At 47.7% G+C, this 27,005-nt stretch overlaps 1 protein-coding gene across 1 annotated transcript in view; it reads right to left on the reverse strand.

Moving 5' to 3' along the window:
- Positions 1-8,435: 8,435 nt before the first annotated feature.
- Positions 8,436-27,005, reverse strand: part of LOC137428599 (uncharacterized) — a 230,778-nt gene continuing 212,208 nt past the window's right edge. The window contains exons 3-4 of the mRNA XM_078777296.1: positions 8,607-10,202; positions 8,436-8,503 (exon numbers count right to left, since the gene is read on the reverse strand). Coding sequence (XP_078633422.1) covers positions 8,436-8,503; positions 8,607-10,202 — 1,664 coding nt within the window. The remainder of the gene's footprint in view (positions 8,504-8,606; positions 10,203-27,005) is intronic.

Genomic DNA, 27,005 nt, shown 5'->3' on the forward strand with positions numbered 1-27,005 from the left:
GCTGATGCGGCTCAGGCATCGATGCCGACTGGGGTCGTGCTCAGTGGGACGAATAGAGTACGCGAGCCCCCGATGAGTGGTGTGCCGTGGGGACCGGAGGGAATCGGTGCTGTGTTGGTCTCGCAAGGACCGGCGTGCGGGATTCGTACCTCCAGCACCCGCACGGTATTGTTGGCGCCGCACCGCGGCAAGAGCGATCGGCGGGTTTTTGAGGGGCAATTCGGATTGTCAAAGGCAAGCACCTTACCGGGTGAGATGCTCGAACCGTGGCCGATTGGGTCATCGTGCGTGGGACCACAAGGCCCCACGCAGGGATGTACCCTGGCACCTGGGCCCACCAATTCCCCCCCTCCCCCCTCGGATCGTCAATGCCGGCCGGATATCACCCCATACAGGCGACCAACCACCCGCATGGATCGCTCGGCTCTTAGAGGCTGAGCCGCGACCAAGTACCTCCATAGATGGGGGCTCATAGTTTAGAGGACTGGGTGAAGCATTGTGCCCCCCACGTGGGGATATGGTGGTGAGATCAATCCCCACGTGGACGGGGCCCATGAGCACTAGTTTAGGGGGATAGCTTTGTTAGGCCCATGGAGGGGCCAGCAATGGTTGCTCCATGGGGGCACCGAAGCACGAGCTGAGGGAGGGCAAGGATAATGATTAGGGATCTAGAGAGACAGGGGGGACAATATTTAAGGAGTGACAATGAACAGTAGTGGGGACGTAGAGAATTCAGCTGGTTGCTAACAAAGGGTGTGCGTCGTGTAAAGGGACGAAGGGGAAGCACGAGTTATAGGGGAAATTAGACAGATAAATGCTGCTGTGTGTGAGTGTAAATGGAATTGTGTGGTGGTGTGAAAATATTTGGTGTGAGAATAAATGGTGTGGAATGCATGGTGCGAATGATTGAATGGGGGGAGTGGAACCCACTCACGGAGACCCGGCGGGGTAGTTTAAAGGTAGATAGAGGGTACAGGTCTGGCACGACACGGTCTGGCACCCCGCTCTGCTCACCAAACTCTCCTCCTTTGGTATCCATGGAAATCTCCACGCATGGCTGGCGGACTTCCTCTCTAGTCGTCGTCAACGTGTGGCCCTGAATGGGTTTCTCTCATCTCCTCTTCCTGTTCAGGCTGGAGTTCCCCAAGGCAGTGTTCTGGGCCCCGTGCTTTTTCTGGTCTTCATCAATGATCTCTCTGACTCTCTCGAAAATCCTCTCTATCTCTTTGCTGATGACTCCACTCTCTGCCGCTCCATTCCTCTTCCCTCAGATCGGCAGTCTGCTGCCTCCTCACTCTCTGAAGACTTGGACAAAATCACAGACTGGTCAAACAAGTGGAACATGTCTTTCAATCCTGACAAATCTCACACTCTTACTATGTCTCTACGAAAAGATCGACTGGACAACCCTCCCATCTACTTTCTCAACAATCCTCTCCAAGAAGTTCTGTCGCTCAAGATTTTGGGTCTCACTATCTGCCATGATCTTTCTTGGGAAAACCACATTTCCAAGCTGGCCTCCAAAGCCAGTCACCGACTGGGCATCCTACGTCGTGCGAAGTCCTTCCTCGGCACACCTGAGCTCCTCACCACATACAAGGCTTTCATCCGCAGCTCAATGGAATACTGTTCTCCCCTATGGGCCGGTGCTCCTGCCTCACACCTAGCTCGGCTTCACGCTGTTGAAACCAAAGCTTTCAGAATTATTGGAATCTCCCGCGATGAAGCTATCTCTGAGGGCCTTTCACTCACTCACCGCAGGCAGGTAGGTGGTCTTTCTGTCTTCTACCGACTCCTCTCCGGCCTTGCACCCCCAGCTCTCTCTGGGCTCTGTCCCCCAAATATTCCTACAGGTCGCACAAGATCTGCCAGCAACCCTCTGATGGTTAAACTGCCGAAATCTCGGCTCTCTGCTCACCTTCACTCTTTCATTCCTCTTTTCTCCCGCCTCTGGAACAAACTCCCTCACTCCCTTCAATCCCACTCCTCCCTCCAGGTCTTTAAAACAGCTGTTCACCACCATCTCTTATCTTCCCCCATCCAAAACCTTGATCTTTTCTACCCCCGCTAATTCACCCCAGATCCACCTTGTTTGAAATTCCAACCTCTTTCCTGGAAGTCCTGGCAGTGTCCATATGTTTTATACCTCTCCCACCGCCCCCTTCCCATGCCCCCCCCCCCCCAAAGCCCTTGCCCTCTCTCAGATCTCTCGATGTCTCCATGTCTCACGGTCCCTGCTCTCAAATGTTGTGTTTGTGTCCTTCCCCCTCTCTCCCCATCTTGTCTACCGCTCCCGATGTTATATGTTTTATGTGTCGGTTTGTCTTTCTGTGTGATTAATGTTCGCTCTTTCACGAGCCTCGATCTTGTATACAAAAAAAAAAAAAAAAAAAAAAAAGGTAAATTACCTTGATATTGACACTTGTGGTGCTGGTTGTGGAAATAGTTTTTTTTTTGTGAGGTGCAGGAGACGGTGGAATGGCTGGACATGTGGCTTAATTGGTAGAAGTAGTTATTGGGACACTCCGTCACTGGGAGCTCATTGGCCAGGTAAGGCCGCAGGTAGGCTCAGGGAGCCAGTTAGGTTCGGGTGAGTGGGGCCCGAGGATCCAGGGAAAGGACCCGGGTTGCCCAATGCCAAGGTGGGCATCATGGGGTAAGCGCCAGGGACGGCATTCCCCAGGTAGGTTAGTGCAGGCAAGTTCCAGTGAACGGAGGGGTGCAGGTAGGTAGACCTGCTGGTAGAGCCACACAACCCATCCCCGAAATAGTGCGAGGGCACAAATGGAAAATTTGTGCGGTTAGACCCAAATTTGGAGGGCACCAGAGTGTGGGCAATGGGAATTAGGGTTCTTAGAACCACATAGTTTAAAGAAGGCCGATTGGCAGGGTACAAACCCGGGGAGATTAAAATGTGTAAATGATGTTAGTGTAGTTAGAGTTTTGTGAAGACCCATTTGCACCATCCACAGCCATCCACAAGGGGATGGATTTCGCACCACGGGACTCAATGTTTGATTGGCAAGATGCATCACGACGTGAGTACAAAACATTGTGTTCATTCCGCCTTTCCTTCCTGGGAGAACCAGGGGGGAGATGGGGACGAATTTGGAATAAAGAGGGGACGGAGGAGACGAGATGGAGAGACGAATTGTAAATACAAGGAGGGCTAGGGTAGTGCAGTTAATGGTGGGAGGCACGAACGGGTAGGGCCAGGCTCGACTTCACTCTGCCGGCGTTCCTCTCACCCACTTGTTCTACCTGTGTTTTGCATGTGCCACCGTGTCTTTTCCTTTTTGCTCGTTGCGTGTTCTCTGCCTCCCCGATCCAGGACCATCAAGAGGACTTACCTTGCCGTCGCAGCATCTTGCTGCCACTCACGCCCATCATCCATCCACTCATCACCTTAGGGACCAATGGCTCAGTGGCCACACCCATTTCCATTGTTACACCAATTGGCTGCCCCATCATCTTGCCACATATGGATCACCTGTTGAGTGGCACTGACGCCACGCATTTGGACCACGATTCGAGTGGCCCTGCTCAAGCAATAAAAAGTGATCCATGTGTGCAATTATGAAGAATTAGATGGCCCTGATCTTGAAATGGCCTGTATGCCGGTCAGGGCCAGCTGATTTTTGTTCGCCCGCCTACTAAGGCAAGAAGCATGAAGATGACTCCAGCAACAAATTCTCCAAGTGTTATTCCTCAAGTCCAGGTCCTGGGTCATATTTTTGGAAAATAAATGGTGTTTTCGTGTAAAATGTAAAAATGTTTCCCACCGGTAATGTGTTTAGTTTCAAAATTCTGGCAATACGTGAACAGTATAAGGTTGTGGGTGTAAATCTGTTAGGTAGTTTCTCAATGCATTAGGAAGGGACATATTTAGTTTAAAAATGAAAATTTAAATGTTTTTAAAAATTAAAAAAAAACATTTTGAATGTCGCACTCACTGGGATTATAGTTAAAAATGTGAGGGGAATCACATCTACGTGTCACACTAAAAGTAATGTTTAAAAGAATGCCAGCTCACCCCAGCCACTCCATGTGGATGACTCGGGTCGAGTCTTTGTGAGAGAAGGGGGTAGTGTTGCGGTTGTGCCATAAAGGCAAACCCCCTATGGTTGGTTGCAGGACAACATGCAACCTGCATTAGTCAGTTATGTCTTATTGAATGTAAAGAATGTAAAGAATGTAAAGAAAGCCCTTATCCATTGAGTCGTAAAAAAAGACCAAATATGCGTTGAGTGAGGCAGAATGTCACACCCTTGTGTGGTTGAGGGACGCCATGTTTTTAATAAGCAGAAAGGCGTGGCCAGAAGCACAGGCCCACGTGACCAGTGAGGGGACGGGAACACCTCACCATGATGCGACAAACCTCAGCCAATGGGAGGCTCTGGAACATTTTGAGGGGCGTGGGCGGATCTGGTAAAAGCCCACGCGGATCGCAATTTCATTCTCTTTTGCCTGGGATTTCACCACGTCGACGACCTCCTGCACTGTTTTCTCTTTGCCTTGTGGACGACATGATTCTATTGCTTTCTGGACTTCTTTGAGGACACACCTGAGCTCTTGCCCTTGTCGCCACACCCACGACGAGACCTCGCTTGCCTTTTCGTTTCATCCACGACACGTTTGGCCTTTGTTCGACGCCCGATACCCATCGCGTCTGCGCCGATCTTTGGCGCCATCCGGCTGACCCGCAAGCTTTGGCAATTTCTACACGACTCACCTGCGCTGAAGTTCATCTGCCTGTGCTGAGTTCGTCCGTACCAACTTCGAGGCAGCGGTTCGTCCTGCGGACCTGACGTCATCGAAATGCGAGCCACGCACACCAGACCCCTTGGCCAATTGCGAGGAATCCCAGCACGTACATCGGCACGCCCTTTAACCAGTGTTATTCCCTGAGTGTGTGCGTCAGAGAGTGAAGGCGCCAGTGGGGTTCATTATGATAGGTAAGCATTGTTAAGGTGTATCTTCATCTCTATTCTCTCTGCCTTCAGAATAAAAGGCTGTACATTTGATTCCTTTCCAACCTGTTCGGTACGTCCTTTCACCAATTGGCCTCGCATCATCCGAGACCGAATTTGGCTAGACTCAGGTCCATAAATCTCGTGGGGGTAACGCCGCTTTCCACACCATGCAAAACCGCTCGGCACGCAATTGAATAAGGTGTGGTCTAGTGGACGCTCGACGCTCTCACCGCCGCGGCCCTTCGTCCTCCAGCCCCCACAACAATATGTTATTCCCCTTTGGAGAGTTCTTTACAATGTGCCATGTCTCAATTTTTTCGATGCAGCACTTTCGGAGATCACCAATTGAATTGGCCACAGGTGGACTCCAAGCAGGTTGAAGAGACATCTCAAAGATGATCAAAGGAAATTGTATGCACCTGAGCTCAAATTGAGTGTCATAGCAAAGGGGATTAATTGACATTTCAGATTTTCATTTTTAATTAATTTGGAAAAAAATTCCAAACAATAAATTCCACTTTGACTTTATGGGGTATGGTGTGTCGATCAGTGGAAAAAAATCCCGATTTCATCCATTTTAAATACAGGATGTAACAACAAATTGTGAAGAAGTCAAGGGGTGTGAATACTTTCTGAAGGCACTGTATATTGAAAACAATTATTTTGTTACCTTTTCTAGATTTCTCATTTGAAGGAGTATTTGGAATCGGCACACAGAGAAGATTGAGGATATAGGGTTCAACTGTACGCAGGATTGCTGCACATGTACGGGCAAAAGAAGAAAGCAGCAAGGAGAGATGTGGATAAGGTGGGGAAATATATGGAAGGGAGGTGTACAAGTTGGAAGAGGATGGTGGGAAGAAGATAATCTATAAATTGGGGATGGTAAGGATGAGGATGAGGACAGGGATGAGGATTGTAAGGACATGAATTGGGGGTGGGTGGTGATTTTGAATGGTGCCGGGAGGTTAGTGACAGAGAGGGGAGGGGGTTAGTGGTGAATATATGGAGAGGATATTTGAAGGAGCTGATGAACTGAGGAGGAAGCAATGGTGAGCTGGTGCTTCCTTGTTATGAAGAGGGGAAGTGGAGGTAGTGAAGATCATGGAGGAGGAAGCAAGGACAGCAATAAAGAGGATAAAGAAGGGGAAGAGTGTCAGGCATTGACTAGATGTGTGCAGAGATGACAGATGCTGTGGGAAAAGTTGGAGTCAGTTGGACGAGGAGGCTGATGAATGAACGTATGAGAGAGGGTTCAACTGGAGGATTGGAGGGCAGGCCCAATTGTGCAGATATGGAAGAGAAAAGGTGATGTTCAAGATCTGGGGAAGTGCAGAGGCATTACACTCCTTCGTCATGTCATGAAAACTGTACTGGAGAGGATTCTGGATGGAAGGACAAGGAAGTGTGGAGTTGGAGATTGGCGAAGAGCAGCAGGGTTGAGAAAGGGAAGAGGGACAACGCATGGGATGTTCACGCTGACATAGCTGAGGAAGAAGAAGTTGGAGGTGCAAGGTTAATTGGCATTGGGATTTGTGGACCTGCAAATGGCCGATGACACTGTCCTGAGAACCATGGTGATGGCGACACTGAGATGGATGGGATTGCCGGAAGCAGAATTTAGATTGGTGGAGTGAATGTGCAATGGAGATGCAGGAAGATAAGACGGGAGATGCAGGAAGTACTGGGGGAGTGGAAAGGGGCATTTGGGAAGCATGGGCTGAAGGAATGCAAAGACTCAGGTGATGTGGGTCAGGCAGCAGAAGAAATAAATGAGTATCAGGTGAGAAGTGAAGGAGATCAGACAGGGAAATTGGTTTGAGTATCTGGGGGCAACAGAGACCGGTGATGGTAATTGGAGGCAGCTTCGGAAAGTTGGATGGAAAGTTGGGGGCAGGATTTCTGGTGGGTGCGAATGCGTGGAGGAGGGTGGAGGGATTAATGGCAGCCATAAAGATATCATGAAAATTGATTGCAGAAGTGAAGAGGGTGGATAGAAGGTGGATGGATGAACTGAAGAAGGAGATTGGTGTGCAGTTGAGCTTGACGGAGAGATTGATGAAAAGCCGGCTAAAGTGCGCTGGACACTTGATGTGTACGGAGGACGAGAGAATGGCAAAGAGAGCGGGTATGTTAAGGGAGTAAAGCAGGAGGAATGAAGAGATTGGCTGGTTCAGATGGGAGGATTGTGTGAGCAGGGATATATATGAGGTGGGGTAGTTGGAGAGTGGCGAGAGATGGTTGAGGGAAGGAGGAAGTGGTGTAGTATTGTGGTCGAGGCAGCTTGGTTGGACCTCATCCCTTATAATGGGAAGAGAAGGGGGAGGAAAAGAAGAAAAGTGGCATTATAATTGGTTTTGGGTCGTTTAATGTCACAAATCTTTTGGATCGTCATTTACAAATACATATCTTTCACATATTTTTCATTCATATCACGTATATTTCAGTGTTCATTTTAAGCTGTGAAGCCATTTCAATATCAGCCGATGTCCTTCCTTCCATCCGTCCGTTAAAAATAAAGTAGACAAAACTTTATAACCCACTGTTTAATTCTAAATGGTTCTGAAGGGCTGTTGAAACCAAAGCTTTCAGAATCATTGGAATCTCCCGCGATGAAGCCAACTCCGAGGGCCTTTCACTCACTCACCACAGGCAGGTTGGTGGTCTTTCTGTCTTCTACCGACTCCTCTCCGGCTTTGCTCCCCCAACTCTCTCTGTGCTCTGTCCCCCAAATATTCCCACAGGTCGCACAAGATCTGCCAGCAACCCACTTCTGGTTAAACTGCCAAAATCAAGAGTCTCTGCTCACCTTCACTCTTTCATTCCTCTTTTCTCCCGCCTCTGGAACAAACTCCCTCACTCTCTTCAATACCACTCCTCCCTCCAGGTCTTTAAACCAGCTGTTCACCACCATCTCTTATCTTCCCCCATCCAAAACCTTGATCTTTTCTACCCCTGCAAATTCACCCCAGATCCACTTTTTTGAAATACAAACTTCTTTCCTGGAAATCCTTGCAGTGTCCAAGTGTTTTATACTTCTATCCCCCCCGCCGCCCCAACTTTCACACACCTCCTCCCCCCAAGTCCTCACCCTCCCACAGATCTCCCGATGTCCCTGCTCTCAAATGTTGTGTTTGTGTGCTTACCCCTCTCTCCCCATCTTGTCTACTGCTCGCCTTATTATATGTTTTATGTGTCTCTTTGATTTTTTTGTGTGATTGATGTTAGCTCTTTCACGAGCCTCGATCCCCTGTACAAAAAAATAAAAATGTGAAAAAAAAAACACAGTCCTGTTTTTCTCCATTTGTTGCTTTTCTATTCCAGGGAGTCATGGTCTTTCACCTCATTTCCTCTATTTTGATCTTATTACAGTTGTTGCGGCTCATTTTAAATATTTTGTCACCTTCCTCTTCTTCCTCTGCTGTTTGTCCTAATCTTTCTCCTCGTTATCATTTGCTGTTCTTACTCTTGGTCTCCTGTGTGAATGTTTCTGATGTTGACGCAAGAATGATGGAGTTGCAAAAGCCTTGCTGCATAAAGAACATTAATAGGGCTTTTCTCCTGTGTGAATCGTCTGATGTTGACGCAAAAGTGATGGAGTAGTAAAAGCCTTGCTGCATAAAGAACACTGACAGGGCTTTTCTCCTGTGTGAATCCTTTGATGTAGACGCAAGTATGATGAAGTAGTAAAAGCCTTGCTGCATAAAGAACACTGATGGGGCTTTTCTCCTGTGTGCATCGTTTGATGTCGACGCAAACCTGATGGAGTAGTAAAAGCCTTGATGCATAAAGAACACTGATAGGGCTTTTCTCCTGTGTGAATCATTTGATGTAGACGCAAGTATGATGAAGTAGTAAAAGCCTTGCTGCATAAAGAACACTGATGGGGCTTTGCTCCTGTGTGAATCGTCTGATGTAGACGCAAGTATGATGGAGTAGTAAAAGCCTTGCTACATAAAGAACACTGATTGGGCTTTTCTCCTGTGTGAATCGTCTGATGTTGACGCAAAAGTAATGGAGTAGTAAAAGCCTTGCTGCATAAGGAACACTGACAGGGCTTTTCTCCTGTGTGAATCCTTTGATGTAGACGCAAGTATGATGAAGTAGTAAAAGCCTTGCTGCATAAAGAACACTGATGGGGCTTTTCTCCTGTGTGCATCGTTTGATGTCGACGCAAACCTGATGGAGTAATAAAAGCCTTGATGCATAAAGAACACTGATAGGGCTTTTCTCCTGTGTGAATCCTTTGATGTAGACGCAAGTATGATGAAGTAGTAAAAGCCTTGCTGCATAAAGAACACTGATGGGGCTTTGCTCCTGTGTGAATCGTCTGATGTTGACGCAAAAGTGATGGAGTATTAAAAGCCTTGCCACATGAAGAACAATGATGGGGCTTTTCTCCTGTGTGAATCCTTTGATGTAGACGCAAAAGTGATGGAGTAGCAAAAGCCTTGCTGCATAAAGAACACTGATGGGGCTTTGCTCCTGTGTGAATCATTTGATGTAGACGCAAGTATGATGAAGTAGTAAAAGCCTTGCTGCATAAAGAACACTGATAGGGCTTCTCTCCTGTGTGAATCATTTGATGTAGACGCAAGCCTGATGGAGTAGTAAAAGCCTTGATGCAAAAAGAACACTGATGGGGCTTTTCTCCTGTGTGAATCGTTTGATGTCGACGCAAAAGTGATGGAGTAGTAAAAGCCTTGCTGCATAAAGAACACTGACAGGGCTTTTCTCCTGTGTGAATCGTTTGATGTCGACGCAAAAGTGATGCAGTAATAAATGCCTTGCTACAGAAAGAACACTGATAGGGCTTTTCTCCTGTGTGAACCATTTGATGTAGACGCAAGGATGATGGAGTCACAAAAGCCTTGCTACATGAAGAACAATGATGGGGCTTATCTCCTGTGTGAACCATTTGATGTAGACGCAAGTATGATGGAGTCACAAAAGCCTTGCTACATAAAGAACACTGATAGGGCTTTTCTCCTGTGTGAACCGTTTGATGTAGACGCAAGTATGATGAAGTAATAAAAGCCTTGCTACATAAAGAACACTGATAGGGCTTTTCTCCTGTGTGAACCCTTTGATGCAGACGCAAGTATGATGAAGTAGTAAAAGCCTTGCTACATAAAGAACACTGATGGGGCTTTTCTCCTGTGTGAATCTTTTCATGTTGACGGACATATGACGAATCAGCAAATGCCTTGCTGCAAAACGAACACTTGTGTGGCTTCTTGCCCGTGTGGATTGCTTGATGTCGTTTTAAAGATGACAATGTTATAAATGATTTGTCACACAAGGAACACTTGTGTTGTCTCTCACTTCCTCGGATATTCTTGAGGGGCTCTGTACAACGCTTACATCTGCGTGTGAAAGACACGCTGCCAGGTTCGTCAGTTTCTTGACAAACACTCCAGGTCGTGGCCCGATTGAAAACTTCCGTGTCAAACCACTGGGAACAGTTTGAACAAGAAACCAGTTTCGTTTGTTTCCCTGCAAAGACAAGTCACAAAAATCATCATTAATTGGCACCAACTTTACAAAATTGACATATATTTCACTCAAATTACAGACTTGGCATTTAAGATGGAATATATATTTTTTCTCAACTTGGGTTTACTTTCTTAACTCAGTATATCAATCTGGTGAGTTTCTTTCACACTTTGGTGATTTATTTGTTTAAAGAACCATGTCACTGATTGTCTGTCGCAGCAAGAAGTCAACAACAGGATTATATCACAGGTGGCGTGGCAAAATGTACGGACAGGTGCATTTGATGATTGGCTTCACAGTCGGGTATGCAAGGGTTGTTGCGTTCTGTATTAGTGGAAAACAACTGCTGCAATCTCCAAAAGTTATTGCCGCTTCCTCTGGAGATGGTCCGTCAACTCGACAATGCTGTTTGTCGTGGAGTGGTGGCTTTACGAAATTACGGCATGAAACAGTGTGCTATTGCTCGGCAGTATGGAATCACTCAAGGTCAGGTATCAAAGATCCTGAAACGAAATGCTCAGAGGGGTGTCCCTACTCCAATACCGAGGCCAGGACGTCCCCGCAGAACCACAAGGAGGGATGATCGCCAGCTGTACCGGTTAGTCCGCAATGGCCGTACAAAGTCAGCTAATCGGCTTAGGGCTGAGTGGCAGCAACTGACAAATGTGCCTGTATCCAGAAGGCTAGTCAACCAATGACTGGTTCAAGCAGGCTATCGTGCCAGGCGTCCCCTGAGAAAGCCATGCCTGACCAGACAACACCGCCAGCGACGATTGCAGTGGGCCAGAGAGCACCGTCAATGGCAGCCAGGACACTGTAATCACATGATCTTCAGTGACGAGTCTAGATTTCTGGTCTATCGTCAAGATGGCTGCGTCCGAGTGCGCAGACAAGTGCATGAAGCCTACAACAAAGATTGTATAGTGCCAAGAGTCCAAGCTGGAGGTGGTGGGGTGACAGTTGGGCTGCTTTTCATGCAGGGGGCAAGACTGACCTGCTTGTTCTGAATGGAAACCTGAACCAGTTCAAGTACAGGGCCATTCTGGAAGAAACATTGCTTCCATTTGCTCGTGCAGCCTTTCGAGGAAACTTTGTCTTCCAAGATGACAATGCACGGCCTCGTCGTGCTCGCATGATCCAACACTTTCTTGCTGACCGTGGTGTAGAGCATATGAAGTGGCCTGCCATGTCCCCGGATCTGAATCCGAAAGAGAACTTGTGGGCAGAATTAATGCGTCAAATCGACCACTTGGACCAGCAGCCGACCTCTGTGCGTGAATTGCAGCAGGCTATTGTCACTGCATGGCAAGCGATTCCTGTCCAAACCTTGGCAAATCTCGTGAACAGCATGCCTCAACGTGTACGTGCTCTCCTGAATGCTCGTGGGGGTTACACGAAGTACTGAACTGTAATTTTACTGTCCGTAATCCCAGTCGTAATTTAACTTTTGCTTTTGTTAAAAATTTTTTGGCTAATGTGCAAAATAAAGAGATACTTCTGGAAAACGTACAGAAGTTTAACACAGTACTGTCCATGAGTTGAGTTCGATATCAGTTGACATCACTTTCAAGGATCAATTTATTTGTTTCGAAATGTCAAATGTGTTTTTTGTTTCTTTTGAAGGTCACATTAACAAAATCTAGAATAATTTCAACATAATTCCAATGAACTTTTGGTTCTAAGACACCTTGAAAAGTAAGTTCACCCCCACAAAAAAAATATTCCATATTAAATGCCAAGTCTGTAGATTGAAGATTGGCCCCAAATATGCTCAATAAGATTTAACAGGAAAGATTCAAAAATAGAGGAATTGCGCATCTCCCCAAATGAATCAGACATTTACTGATCACACACAAACTATCTCATCAGAGGTTGCTCCATCATTCTGGACAGTGTGTCACAATCAGAGGCTTGCTCCCACCATGTGTTAATGGTTGTGGCATCAGTTTCTCCTTGCTTCCTTTGGTGGTTAACATACTTTGATGAACATTCTGTTGAATCCATCCATTGTTCTACGCATCCACAAACACAGAATGACTTTCATAACTTTTCCATCTGCAATATCAAGAAAAGAGACGAAGGACAAAGGGGTACCAGCCCTCTCGGAGAAACAATACTTTGCAGTTCTCTGAAAAGTGTTCATTGGCAATATGAAGAAGAATCAAGGCATGGCGAGGCCTGTTGGCGAATGCCCAGTGTACATGCTCCTGTTTGCCATCTCTCGTGGGCATGTCATTCGGGATGGTGAGACTCTTTAAAATGTTAATTTACGAAATAAATACGCAAGTTGGCTGGTTTATCCATTCAGAGAGGTACTGTGAGCACATAGGCAATACTTTTCCAGGTGTCAACACCTTGCTTTTTGCTATATTTTAACTTTGCTTGAGGTGGGAATTGTGGGGATTTACGAATGCACGACAGTGACGAAGCTCTAGCATCTAGCCTCTCTCCTTATTTTGTTTTGTTCAAGAGGAACATGCATTGTGAATGATGATGTATTTGACCCGAATAGTTTTACAGATTAATTCCTCCTCTGAAACACACGTTTACCCTGAACATCTCAAACAAATATAGTGATGCTTCAATATGCAGAGAGGAATCCGTTATTAATGAGCTGGGTCATTTTAACATGGCCAAAAGTCACCATGTGGCCTTAAAAGACAAGTGCAACAGCATCTCTCACAACCTCCTGTGCAATGTAGACACACACACATGACTGTCTGTAACTGGAACAAGCAGAATGTTGTTGTGGTTCAGACCTTTCTCTTGAGATAGTGAGTCATCCTCAAACTCAGATTCCACCTTCACTTTCACAATCAATTCTGAAAAGAAAAACATCACATTAAAACTGAACTTTAGATTTTTCAGGTTTCTAAGGCTTATGGAGCATCTGCTACAAACTTGCAAACATACACATCAGACTTTTTAAATCCGATCAAACCCAGAGAAACAGGTCCGCTCCCTGGGAGAGGGCGAGGTTGGGGTTCTCCAATCTTATATTCTTCCATTTCCTAATGATGGAGCTCATTATGCTCTTGGGAACTTTAAACACTAGAAATTGTTTCATACATCCAGGTAATAGGTTCCAAATTTCATCAACGGCTTGTTTCCGCATTCTTGAGTCTTATTTTGAAAACCGTCGAAATCACGTTGGTGTCTGTTCATCTGTCCGCCCGTCCGTCCACCCAAAATATGTTGGCACTCATATCTCAAGGGCTCCACATTAAAACTAGCTCAAACTTGGAATATACATTGGCCAATAGGTCTTGTTAATGGTGTTCAAAACATATTCCACCTGAGTGTTATAGTTTTTCCTGAGTGTTATAGGGCATCTTTGACCATTTCGGTGTCTTTTGGGTCTTCATGGTGTTTTGGGTCTTTGGGATGTTTTGGGTCTTCGGGCTATTTTGGGTCTTCAGGGTGTTTTGGGTCTTCGGGGTGTTTTGGGTCTTCGGGGTATTTTGGATATTTTGGGTCTTCGGGGTCTTTCAGGCATTCAGAGCCATTTGGGTCTTCAGGGTCTTTTTGAGCCCCAGGGTGTTCAAGGGTATTTTGGGTGTTTGGGGTGTTTTGGGTCTTCAGAGTCTTTGGGGTCTTTGAGGTCATTATGGTTCTTTAAGGGTATTTTGGGTCTTCAGGGGTCTTGGTGGTATTAAGGGTCTTGGGGGAATTAAAGGGTCGTCAAAGGTCTGAGGGGTGTCAGTAGTCTAAACGTAATTAAGAGGGTTAAGAGGGTGTTAATTATTTATTTTGAAGAAGAAGACCTTTTGGTCCATACATAACCATATACGTTTGCTCTATTATAATAAGACTAGTGGGGTCGCCCATGGGAATCCCACGGGCATGGATGTGTGTGATATTTGAACATCTTGAGTTTGATGCTGCACATTCAGTTTTACAAAATGGTTACTGGCAATTTATCAGATCCACAAATGATGTAATCTACAAAATGTATTTACTTCTGATAACATGTGAATGCATGTGCGTGCAAATGGGAAATACAGTTTGAAATGTGTGATTACATCTCATGTAAAATGTGACTTCAAGAGCTCAAATCCCCTCCCTCCCTGCCCCCATCACGCACACTGCACCAGGGAGTGGATCACCCACAGGGGAGTGGGTCACACACACACACGGGGGAGTGTGTCACACACACACACACACACACACACACACACACACACACACACACACACACACATACACACACACACACACACAGTTACGGATGTCACTTCCGTTGTTGTGGTTCTCATCAACTGAAAACATTCTTGGTTGCATGTACTATTATTGTTGTTGTTTCAGTCAAATAGAGATTGCTGTTTTCAGAAGTTAAAAAAAGTTAATGTTTTAAATGAAACTGGAACCGGACGATGACGAGGAGGAAGAAAAAAGTGAAAAAAGAAGGCGGAGCGAGTGAGTCGGACAAGAAGCTGGGCTGCTTCGAGGTCTTGAGCGAACGTTGGCGAACGAGGGTCATGAGTGAACTTGGGGTTTCCTGGGAAAGGGTTTCCTGTGACAGAGTTATTATCGCTGTGACAGATAAATCTGCATGACAGGTTTTGCGGTTGATTCCGAAGAGAATCATCGGAGTGCCGTTACGCCACGAGAACGGGCCGTCGGCCATTTTGCTTGCGCCCGCTTTGCACATCGCTCAAGGTTTTTCACTTCACTTCAACCATTCTCACCACATCCACACGTTAATTTGGTGTGTGTGTGTGTGTGTAACGTGGATTTTGAGTGGGAAATTGCGGTTCGCCGAATGGGAGCTGTTGAACGTGTATACCAGAAGGTGTGATTTCCCAGTCGCCTCTTGAGGACACCTTCACCCATCTTTGGCAGTGTGACTGTCAACCCAACGGGATTCTGGTCTCGATACGACATCGTATGGACGATCACTGGAGTGGATCGACTTTGGCTTGAAGCCGGAACCAACGTTGGCTTGAAGCCGGGACAGAGACATTGGGGATGTTCTTTTCGCTCACTTGGAGCACAGTGAGTTATATATTACGAAACTGATGGTACCATCATAGGAAGGATATATATTGATTGTACTTTTGATTAATATTGTTATTGTACCGTTATTCTTGTGAGACCTAAATACAATACTTGTTTGTTGGTAACAATTGGTGTGGTTTCACCATTGATCTTTGGCATACAGAATAACACATCTTTCTGCCGTGACTCCTCTCGGGGCTCGGAGGTACACCGTGACCGGGGTTTCGGGAGGAGCACGTAACAGAAATTTGGGACTCGTCCGGGATTGAATTCCCTAACACTCATCCGGGATAGAATTCCCTAACATTCCCAAAATTCCCAAATTTGGAATTTTTGTAACATTCCCAAATTTTTCAAAAAATTTTGAATTTTTTTGTGTGAAGGTTAACAGGTGCTCACTGATAGTCACTATGGTGTTTGATGCAGAAAGGTTTGCGGCGTCCCATAATGAGGCACAGTTCCAGGCGTTAAAAAGATCGGAACTCATGATATTGGCCAAATATTTTAAGTTGGAGGTCCGAGTTAATATGAAGAAAGCAGAGATGCAGACATTGGTGGTAGAATCTCTGGTGGGACAAGGAACATGGAAAGAGTTAGCGTTGGATTGGTTACCCGAGGAAAAAGGAAATGTGGAGCTCCGGAAAATGGAGATGCAACTGCGGAGCCAGGAAAGGTTAAAAGAGTTGGAATGGAAAGCGGAAAAGGAAAGAGCAGAACGAGAACGAGAACTCGAGGAGAGAAGAGCTGAGGAAAGAGCAGAGGAAAGGAGAGCTGAAAAGGAAAGAACAGAACAGGAACGAGAACTCGAGGAAAGAAGAGCAGAGGAAAGAGCAGAGGAAAGGAGAGCTGTAAAGGAAAGAGCAGAGGAAAGAGCAGAGGAAAGGAGAACCGAAAGGGAGTTAAAGGAACGTGACGTGGAGTATCAGAAGGAACTTAAACTCAAGGAGCTGGAATTACTGGGGGAACAGAGAGAAATAGTATCCGTGCCGGCTAGTTCGACAACTAGTCAGAACACTTGGGATGTTGGTAGGCATGTGAGGCTGGTTCCACCCTTCAATGAAAAGGAGGTAGCCAAGTTCTTTTTACCTTTTGAGAATGTGGCTCAAATAGTAAAATGGCCTGTGGGGTCCTGGACGATGTGAGTGCAAAGTGTTTTGGTGGGTAAAGCTCAAGATATTTATTCGGCTTTACCGATTGACCAATGTGCAGATTATGACATAGTGAAGTAAACCATTCTCAAAGCCGATGAATTGGTCCCGGAAGCTTACCGGCAAAAATTCAGGAATGCCAGGAAGAGGGAGAGTGAGACCCATGTGGAGTTTGCCAGAATGAAAGAAACCATGTTTGATAGGTGGTGTGACTCGAAGGAGATTGGGAAAGACTTCAACCTGTTACGACAATTGATCTTGGTGGAGGAATTAAAACAGTGTGTCCATGTGGACATTAAAGTACATCTGGATGAAAAGGAAGTACCAAAGTTATTTGAGGCAGCAACCGTGGCAGATGACTATGCCTTGACACACAGGATGGGGTTCCACAAACCTAACTTCCCACCTAGAGTTAGCCAGGGGAGTTATGGTAAATCAAGTTCAGAGAACAGATTTTCATGGAGGTGGCCGAAAGAGGACTATGGGGACAAATCTGATACCGCGACGTTTCGGGATCAGAAGACTGCAGTTCCAAGACATACCTATCTTCCGGGGGGCCCGAGGCAGACCACGAGTTTTTCCTCCGGGCCTACTTGCGCTTTTTGCAAGAAACCCGGACATTTGATGTCCCAATGTTACGCCCTGAAAAGGAAAAATCATGAGAGGAGTCAAACTTGTACAACTCCAAATGCATTGGCCTACGCGAGAAATCGTCCTTGGAGGACAGTGCCTTGTGAAGGTTCCCATGCCAAAGTTACGGCATCACAGAACGACCTTGTCCAAGAGGGTTACAAACCTTTTATTTCAGAGGGGTTTGTTTCACTGGATGGAGACTTAACGAACCAGAGACCTGTTAGGGTATTGAGGGACACAGGAGCACATCAATCTTTGATGCTTGAAGGCATTTTGCCATTGTCAGAGAAGACGGCAACTGGTGTTAGTGTTCTTTTACAGGGGGTTGGGGGCCATGTTAAGGCTCCTCTTCATGTCATCCATTTGAAGTCTGATTTGGTGTCAGGACCGGACACTGTGGGGTTACAAGCCACTCTTCCTGTGGAGGGAATATCTTTTATAATCGGGAATGATTTGGCCGGTGGTCGAGTTTCTGGTAATCCAATGTTGGTTGAAAAGCCCAGTATGGAAAATAACACCACACAGTTAGAGCAGGAGATTCCGGGTATCTTTCCATCCTGCGCCGCGACTCGTGCTATGGGTAGGAAGCGCTCTGAAGAGAAGGAGAAGGTACTGACGTCACGCTTTGCACAGGCACTTCTTGTCAAGTACACTGAAACTAAGTGGCAGCACACACAAGTCATGGATGGAGGCAATGTTGGCAGGCTCTTTGTAGGTGGACTGAACTTTGACACAAGTGAAGATGTTCTGGACTCTATCTTTGGCAAATATGGATCACTCTTGGAAGTGCTGCTGATGAAAGACAGGGAGATGCAAAAGTCGAGAGGGTTTGGCTTTGTCACGTTTGAAAACAAAGAGGACGCCAAAGATGCAGAAAAGGATTTGAATGGCAAGGATTTGGATGGTCGGACCATAACGGTAGAGAAGGCAGGCCATGGGCCTCGAGGGGGCTACAGAAGAGGAAAATGTGGAGGTAGTTACAGGGGTGGCTATGGCTCCTGGGGTGGGAGTAGTAGTTTTGGTGGCGGCTGCAGTCGTGATTACTACGGAGGCTCCCAGCAGCAGCAGCGCAGTTTTGGCAACTCTCGACGGGATGACTATAACGGTGGTAGCCAAGATGGGGACCGCTACTCACGTGACTACAGCACCCGACTCTACAACCGTGATTATGACTCTTATGATCAAGAGAAGAGTTGTAAGCACTGAGTGCTCAGGAGCAGCCAAGCCAAGATTCCTTCACAGATTAACCTGTGAACTCCACGTCCCTATATGCGTCCATGCAGTGAATACTTCCAGGCCTCACCACCCAACCACCATGAAACCTGGCTCTCAGCTCGGCCTCCTTAAAAAAGTGCTATAGATGTGCTTTGTTTTGGATTTTTGATCACAACTCCTTAACCTTCATTCAAAAAAATGAAAAATAAAAATCAGAGGTTGATGAGATGGAGTTTGGCTTTACAGGAGTTCAACTTGGAAATTGAGCATGTAAAGGGCAGGGACAATGTCGTTGCTGATGCTTTATCCAGAGTGAACTAACTTTGGAAATTTCTGCAGGTTGTTTGGAAGTTTTGTTTCTTTATTTTGGGGAATATTAATTATTGTTGCTCATGTGAATTGATAATTTGGGTGTGAGTTTTACTTTTGTTTGTTAGAAGAGTTTTTGCATGCAAAGAAAGTTTTCACTATGTTCCAACTTTCTTTCTTGAGGGGGGGAAGTGTTACGGATTCGTCACTTCCGTTGTTGTGGTTCTCATCCACTGTAAACATTTTTGGTTGCATGTACTATTATTGTTGTTGTTTAAGTCAAATAGAGATTACTGTTTTCAGAAAGGAAAAAAAAGTTAATGTTTTAAATGAAACCAGAACCGGACGACGACGAAGAGGAAGAAAAAAGAGAAAAAAGAAGGCGGAGCGAGTGAGTCGGACAAGAAGCCGGGCCGCTTCGAGGTCTTGAGCAAACATTGGCGAACAAGGGTCACGAGTGAACTTTGGGTTTCCTGGGAAAGGGATTCCTGTGACAGAGTTGTTATCGCTGTGACAGATAAACCTGCGTGACAGGTTTTGCGGTTGATTCCGAAGAGAATCGTTGGAGGCCGTTACGTCTCGAGTACAGCCCGTTGGCCATTTTGACTCGCACCCGCTTTTCGCATCGTTCAAGGTTTATCACTTCACTTCAACCATTCTCACCGCATCCAGACGTTAATTTGGTGTGTGTGTGTGTAACATGGATTTTGAGTGGGAAATTGCGGTTCGCCGAATGGGAGCCGTTGAACGTCTATACCAGAAGGTGTGATTTCCCAGTCGCCTCTTGAGGACACCTTCACCCATCTTTGGCAGTGTGACTGTCAACCCAATGGGATTCTGGTCTCGATACGACATCGTACGGACGATCACTGGAGTGGATCGACTTTGGCTTGAAGCCGGAACCAACTTTGGCTTGAAGCCGGGACAGAGACATTGGGGATGTTCTCTTCGCTCACTTGGAGCACAGTGAGTTATATATTACGAAACTGATGGTACCATCATAGGAAGGATATATATTGATTGTACTTTTGATTAATATTGTTACTGTACCGTTATTCTTCTGTGACCTTAATACAATACTTGTTTGTTGGTAACAATTGGTGTGGTTTCACCATTGATCTTTGGCATACAGAATAACACATCTTTCTGCCGTGACTCCTCTCGGGGCTCGGAGGTACACCGTGACCCGGGTTTGGGGAGGAGCACGTAACAGAAATACACACACACTGTTACGGATTCGTCACTTCCGTTGTTGTGGTTTTCATCCACTTGAAACATTTCTGGTTCCATGTATTATTATTATTGTGGTTTGAGGGAAATAGCAATTATTATTGTCAAAAGGTAAAAAGGTTAATGTTTTAAATGAAACAGGAACCGGACGGCGACGAAGAGGAAGAGGAAAAAAAAGGGCGGAGCGAGTAAGTCGGACAAGAAGGAGCCGAGCTATTTGCGGTCTGGATCGAACGTTGACGAGCAAGAGTCACTAGCGAACTTTCGGGTTTCCGGGAAAGGGATTCCTGCGACAGAGTTGTCATCGCTGTGACCGATCAACCTGCGTGTCAGGTTTTTGGCGGTGGATTCTGAAGAGAATCATCGTCGTGCCGTTATGCCTTGAACGGGCCGTCGGCCATTTTGACTCGCTCGCTTCGCGCGTCGAGCACGGTTTCTTTGCTTCCTCAGCCGTTTTCACCGCTTTCAGACGTATCTGGTGTGTGTGTGCACCGTGGCTTTTGAAGATTAATTTGCGGTTCGCCGACTGTGAGCCGTGAAGGTTCATACCGAGGGTGTGATTTCCCAGTCGCCTTGAGGGCGCCTTTGTGCAGCTTCGGCTGGGTGACTGTACTTGCCATCCGCACGGGATTCTGGCCTCGATTGGACATCGTTCTGGCGATCGCTGGAGCAAATCAACTTCGTCTTGAAGCCGGGAATAAGAGACATTGGGGAATGTTCTTGTTTCACTCACTTGGAGCACAGTGAGTTATATATTACAAAACTGATGGTACCATCATAGGACATATTGATTGTACTTTTGAATACTATTATTGTTGTACTGTTATTCTTGTGTGATCTTAATACAATATTTGTTTGTGAGTAACAATTGGGGTGGCTTCTCCATTGATCTTTGACATACAGAATAACACATTTTTCTGCCGTGACTCCTCTCGGGGCTCGGAGGTACACTGTGACAAGGGTGTCGGGGAGGAGCACGGAACAACACACACACACACACACACACACACACGGGAGTGTGTCACACACACACACACAAACACATATACACACACACACATGGGAGTGGGTCACACATACACACACACACACACATATATACACATCCACACATATACACATACATACACAAATATACACATGCATATATACACACACACATATATATACATACACACACACACACACACAAACACACACACACACACACACACACAATATCTCGGCAATTTTCCGTCTGTGGCGATACGTGAACGAAGCTTCGCCCCTCTCCCAACATTGTTGACTACGTTTAAGTTAAACATTTTAATCGTGACGATGGAAACGTCCGACGTGAATTCTTCATAAATCTCGGCAATTTCCTGTCTGTGTACTTGGGCGGTGGAAGATATATCGTGCCGCGAAAAGCCGCAATTATTTAATATATCTCGGCAATTTGCCGTCTGTGACGATACGTGAACGAAGCTTCGCCCCTTTCCCCACATTATTGTGACGATGTATAAATTAAATATTTCATCGTGACGACTGTCATCAAATGGAAAAGTCCGCCACAAATTTTGAAAATATCTCGCCATTTTCCCGTCGGTTATTTTAGGTGGTGTATGACAGCCCGTGCCGTGATTATTTTTTAATATATCTCGGCAATTTCCCATGTGTGCGTGAATGTTATCAATTAATTAATGCTGACACTGAATCTAAAACCATCGATAAAAATGAAATCAGATGGTGAGTTATAGTGGAGTAAAAGGTGTGAGAGAGTGTCAATGGCCTTTATGTTATAGGCCTTTGAAAATGCATTTCGTTCTATAAACGGAAACTTTCATCGGATTTTATTCCCGTTTTTTTCAACCAAGTCCAAAACCATGTTAGTGACTGTGAAAAATGAAATGAGATATCGAATTAGAGTTGAAATAAAATTGTGAGAGAGAGCAAGGCACCATGGGCCGAACAAAACAGGCCTCAAAGCTATGCGAGTAAATAAAATGGTGGATATTTGTTTTTGAAGCCTCTTCCAGAATGGGTGGAGCTACTCTCTCAAAGAAGGAAGCCACAACCCCGGACAGACATTCAACAGACAGAATCACCTCCGGAGAATATAATAAAGATATATACAAAAATAAATGTGTAGAAATATATATACACACTTTATACCCCTTTAATATTGTTATATCGGAGGGTAAAGGAATATCTAGGGCCAGGTAGATCTGTATAGGTAACATGCTTCGACTGTCGCGATAGGGAATCTACCCTGTAATAAGTTCTATGTGTCGTCCGGTTTGTCGGGATGAGCTGTATTGATGTCCCCGCTACGAGAAATAGTACAGGGATTATGGATAAGATTCCTTTGTTCGTCGTCCCCTCTGTCGTCAAACCTGTGTCCCTTATGGCAACGCACTCATTTAAACACTTACATAGTGTAGTGAAATTAAGTTTGCTCGGAATCCAAGGTGAACCCAGGGTGCTCGCTACGGAAGGGGCCGTCTATAAGAGTGGGACAACCGGGGCGTGCGGTCACTTCAGCGGGACTCACTGTGACATTATCCAGTAGTTGAATGGTATGTACGCCCCTCCCCAAATGCCGCGCTGCGCTAACCATTGTTAAATGGAAACTACCTTTGCTGCTCATGAATGCTCTGATTTGATACCTGTTCCATGTATGTATTTTCACAGGATGTATTACCGATCTAAAATGATATTAAACCTACCCAGAGGTCAAGTCGTGTCTGAGCTTGATTTTCACGACACTTAATATCATTTTATTTCGCCGAATGGCTGCCCACCGGATGATCGTGGTGCCGATTCTCGGAGCCGACCCACACGCTGAAGGATCTGCATCGGCGTTTGCTCATTGGCGTTTGCACCGCAACCGCTTAGCCGAGCTGAAGCGCCTCTACGTAACGACACGGAGCGCTGTGCACGGCCGGCGTCAACTCTCGCAGCGGAGACAGCCAACCGACTGCATCGATCGATCGCTTCGCGCAGGGGCCATGTCGTAAATTACTCAATCGTAATCCCTCTCCTGACATCGATCCTGCACTGCTCGCCTCGGAGAGGAATGCCCAGCGGAGGACCCGTCGAGCTAGCTCCAGCAACGGAGCTCCGACTACTCTCGCTGCCGGCCTGCCTCGACAGATGGGACGTCGCAAGCCTTTTTGCGGGACCGCGTCGTCAAAACGCGACCTGCTCTCATGAGACCCGAACGCCAGAGCAGGCGTGGCGGACTCCGGCTCGATGCCTGGAGCACGATGCTACTGGGCAACGTCCTGCGGCTGAAACCCCGTCGGAACGACGGACCCGCTTGGAGCCGCCGGCCGACCCGTCCGATCGCAGCTCGGAAGCGCTAACGGCTCCGTCCGAGGGATTCATCCTAGATATGCGTGCCTCGGCCCGAGTTGAGATTCCCACGCGAGTGATCACGTCTCCCATGTCGGCCATGCCTCCACACGGCCGGCACACTCCGGCCACTCGCTACTCGGTGGAACCATCACCTCCGCGCGAATCGCGCACCGCTCGTCGGACTCACGCCGTCACGACCGGCTCACTCCGACCACTCGCTACTCGGTGGCCCATCTCCTCCGCGCGGATCGCGCACTGCTCGTCGGAATCACGCCGTCACGACCGGCTCACTCCGACCACTCGCTACTCGGTGGCCCAACTCCTCTGCGCTGATCGCGCGCTGCTCATCGGAATCACGCCGTCACGACCGGCTCACTCCGACCACTCGGTGGCCCATCTCCTCTGCGCTGATCGCGCACTGCTCGTCGGAATCACGCCGTCACGACCGGCTCGCTCCGACCACTCGTTACTCGGTGGCCCATCGCCTCCGCGCGAATCGCGCACTGCTCGTCGGAATCACGCCGTCACGAACGGCTCACTCCGACCACTCGATACTCGGTGGAACCACCTCCTCCACGCGAATCGTCGTGCACTGCACCCATCGCGTGCTAATACTCTGGGAGGCCCGCGATCCCATCCTGCCTCCGAGCACCTCCTCGCCGCGAATCCGAAACGTTGCTCGGAATCACCACCTACGCGAAGCCACACGTGGCACCCATCGCGGCCCTCTCCGCGGCCCAACGCCGGCGATTCCTATCGCGGCCCAACGCCGGCGATTCCTATCGCTGATCGACGGACCCCCTCTTACGCGCGAGTCACGCGCCGCACCGTCGCTGGATGGAGTCACTACTATGCACGACGCGCCAGTTGCGCGCGCCGCATCTTCGCTGGATGAACCCCTTTGCTTGCGGTTCCTCTCGCGGGCCCCACCGGCGATTCTGATCGCGGCCGGCAATCCCACCTGCATGTGGCTACGTCCCGAGGCCGGCGAACTCCGCTGCCCGGAATCGCCTCAATGGAGGCTCGCTTGGCACCATGCGAGGACTCGTTGCAGCACGGATGAATTTCTAAGGGCGTCGAGCGGGACCTTCATAGCCTTTCACGGCACTCGGGTTCTGCTTATGATGCTTATGCTTCTGTTATGCTTCTGTTATGCTTCTGTTATGATGGAAGAACTACCATGTGTAGTTCTTCGTTCGTTCTTCTTCGTTCATCTTCGTCCTTTGTTTACTCGATTTGGTGTTCCCACTCTCAAACGGCGTTTTCGTTTAACACCTGCGACCGTGTAAACATGCTGTGCATGGAATGTATGTGGACCGAATGCTATCATTCTTTTTCACACACCCCGCGTCCCGCGTTTCACCCTATTAATTTAATTTGATAAGCTGTTGGATTGAGTTAATGTGGTGATGATGTAGAGCAGGCTTGACGGACCGAAAGGCCCCACTGCATCCTTCATGCTCAAAGCACCTCAAATGAGATGCTACTTCAGGGCGTTATATGTATTCGCTCCTTAGTCGTGCAGTCTATCACTGCCAAGCATGCTCGCCATCTCGGCTCGGCGTGCTCGTCCCTCGACTCGGCGGGCTCACCCGCACTGGATCAACAGGCCGAGCTCAACTTTCGGTTTCCCTCGTACGCGGTGCGCCCTAGCTGTAATTTCACCGTCGGCCGGAATCGTATGCCGATCTCGAGCTCGCTCGAACGCTGCTGCACGCGAGACGTTAGACTACGGTGTGCTACTGTACTCCGTCTGGGGATACCGCTCAGCTAGAACTCGCCGTTAAACCCGCCCGACCTAATTGATGACGTCATCGACTATATCACGCGTTCGCTTGACAGCGTCATTGACGCGTTCGCTTCACGGCGTCATTAACGTAATGGCGTGCTTCCCGCGATCTCATCGGGGATTCGTTTACCTTTCAAAGTACCTTGACTCGGGTGCCGCCCGGCCCGATACGGTTTGAATGATCAATTATATCTACGTACCAATTGACCTTTACGTAACGACGTGACCTCGGGGTTGAGGTCGCGCGCCAGCACCGTTTAGGGAGTACACGGTGACACCGTACTGCCTGCTAGCCCTTGACTCGGCTCGTTGTTATCGGACAGAGCTCTTGCCTCGTACATTTCGAGACTGCGAGACGTCTCATCTGATTCCATTTCCCTCTGCCCCAGTCTGACTGTGACTCAGCCTGACCCAGACTGTGAAGGTCGTCTGTCTTCGGTGTGCAGCGCGCTGCAGCCACCTCCTTAACAGATGTTTAGTCTACCACGATATTCTTGTGGTTTGTGGATAGTATGTCCAAGGGATATGACCGTGTAGCTAATCTGCCGCACTTCCTTGAGGTCGCGCTGGTCTCACTTTACTGTGTAGCTAATCTGTCGCGCTTCCTTGAGGTCGCGCTGGCCTCACTTAACTATGCACGAGGATACGTGCACATACTCCCTACGCACGATGGATAGTTTGCTGGGGTACACCGTAACCCATTGCCCCTGCGACCCTTTCTCGACATGGCCCCTCCCTGTGATCGGGCCACCGCGACTCTTGTGGGGGGGGGGCCCGGGAGGTTCTTGTTGCTCGCACCGGGTGCCGTCCGGTATGGCGACTCCCTCCTCGCCCCTTGTGGTTGAGTTATGCGATGAGCCAATTGATTAAGAAAATATGTTGTGATAATCTTTTTTGATTTTAATTATACAATTAATCAATCAATTAGTGTACACCTCTCTCTCCCAATGCAGCCTCAATGAGCTGCTCTGCGGTTTTGCGTCCGTGGATGGACGATCCAACCGCGGTCCGGCTGGATCCGTGCCCTGCCACGTTGGCGTTAATGGATCGGTCGGACATCCGGGATGGCCAATCCATCCGGGACGTCTAGCGTGACAATCATGACAATCAATCATAACGATCCGGGACGATGCTGGGACAAACATGGTCCAGCCGGGACTCTCTCGGTCTGCCGATCTTCTCCGATCCTCCGCGCGCGGTGCAGCTGGACAAGCTTGCCATATGCATCCCGGGGGTTCTGCACGCTTCGCTGGCTTCGGTCGTTTTGGGCGTCGTCGTAACAGCCATGCCGGTCGTCCAGACAGCCTTCAGAGGCCGCTCGTGTCTCGTTCGATCGATGCCAACGGTAGTTTGCGTGTGAGTTTGCGTTTTGTAATGCGTATGGACCTTTGGGAGCCAGGGCAGGTACAGACTTACTGTAGTGCTTACTGTAATGGACTCATTGTAGCGCCCTCCTGTCAAGTACTCTTACTTACTGTAAAGGGGGCTACTGCTTTATACATCTTCCACGTTTACACATCTTCCACATTGACACATCTTCCTGACATGTTGCCTTGCGACGAACGGACAGTCGCTCTTCGTCAGGGCGCACCTTATGCCATGCGTTGCGTAACGCTAAGGTATACCTTATCCATCTAGCTGCTATGCCGACTACCCCACGGTAAGACACCTGCTACCCACGGGCTCATCGTCTTCTCCCTGGGATGACCACTGCTTGCTCGGTTCGATATCTTCTTGACTGGGATATCCTCCTCAATACTTCTATATCTGGGGATTGATGCTATCCCGGCTTACAGGTTGCAGTAACCCTGCCGTCGACATGGATTGACGTGACCCATTCGTTTATTGCTGATGCTTGGGCAACCTGCCGAGCGGCAG

Source organism: Myxine glutinosa, chromosome 5, assembly GCF_964187855.1.
Source record: "Myxine glutinosa chromosome 5, kmMyxGlut1.1, whole genome shotgun sequence".
Taxonomy (NCBI): domain Eukaryota; kingdom Metazoa; phylum Chordata; class Myxini; order Myxiniformes; family Myxinidae; genus Myxine; species Myxine glutinosa.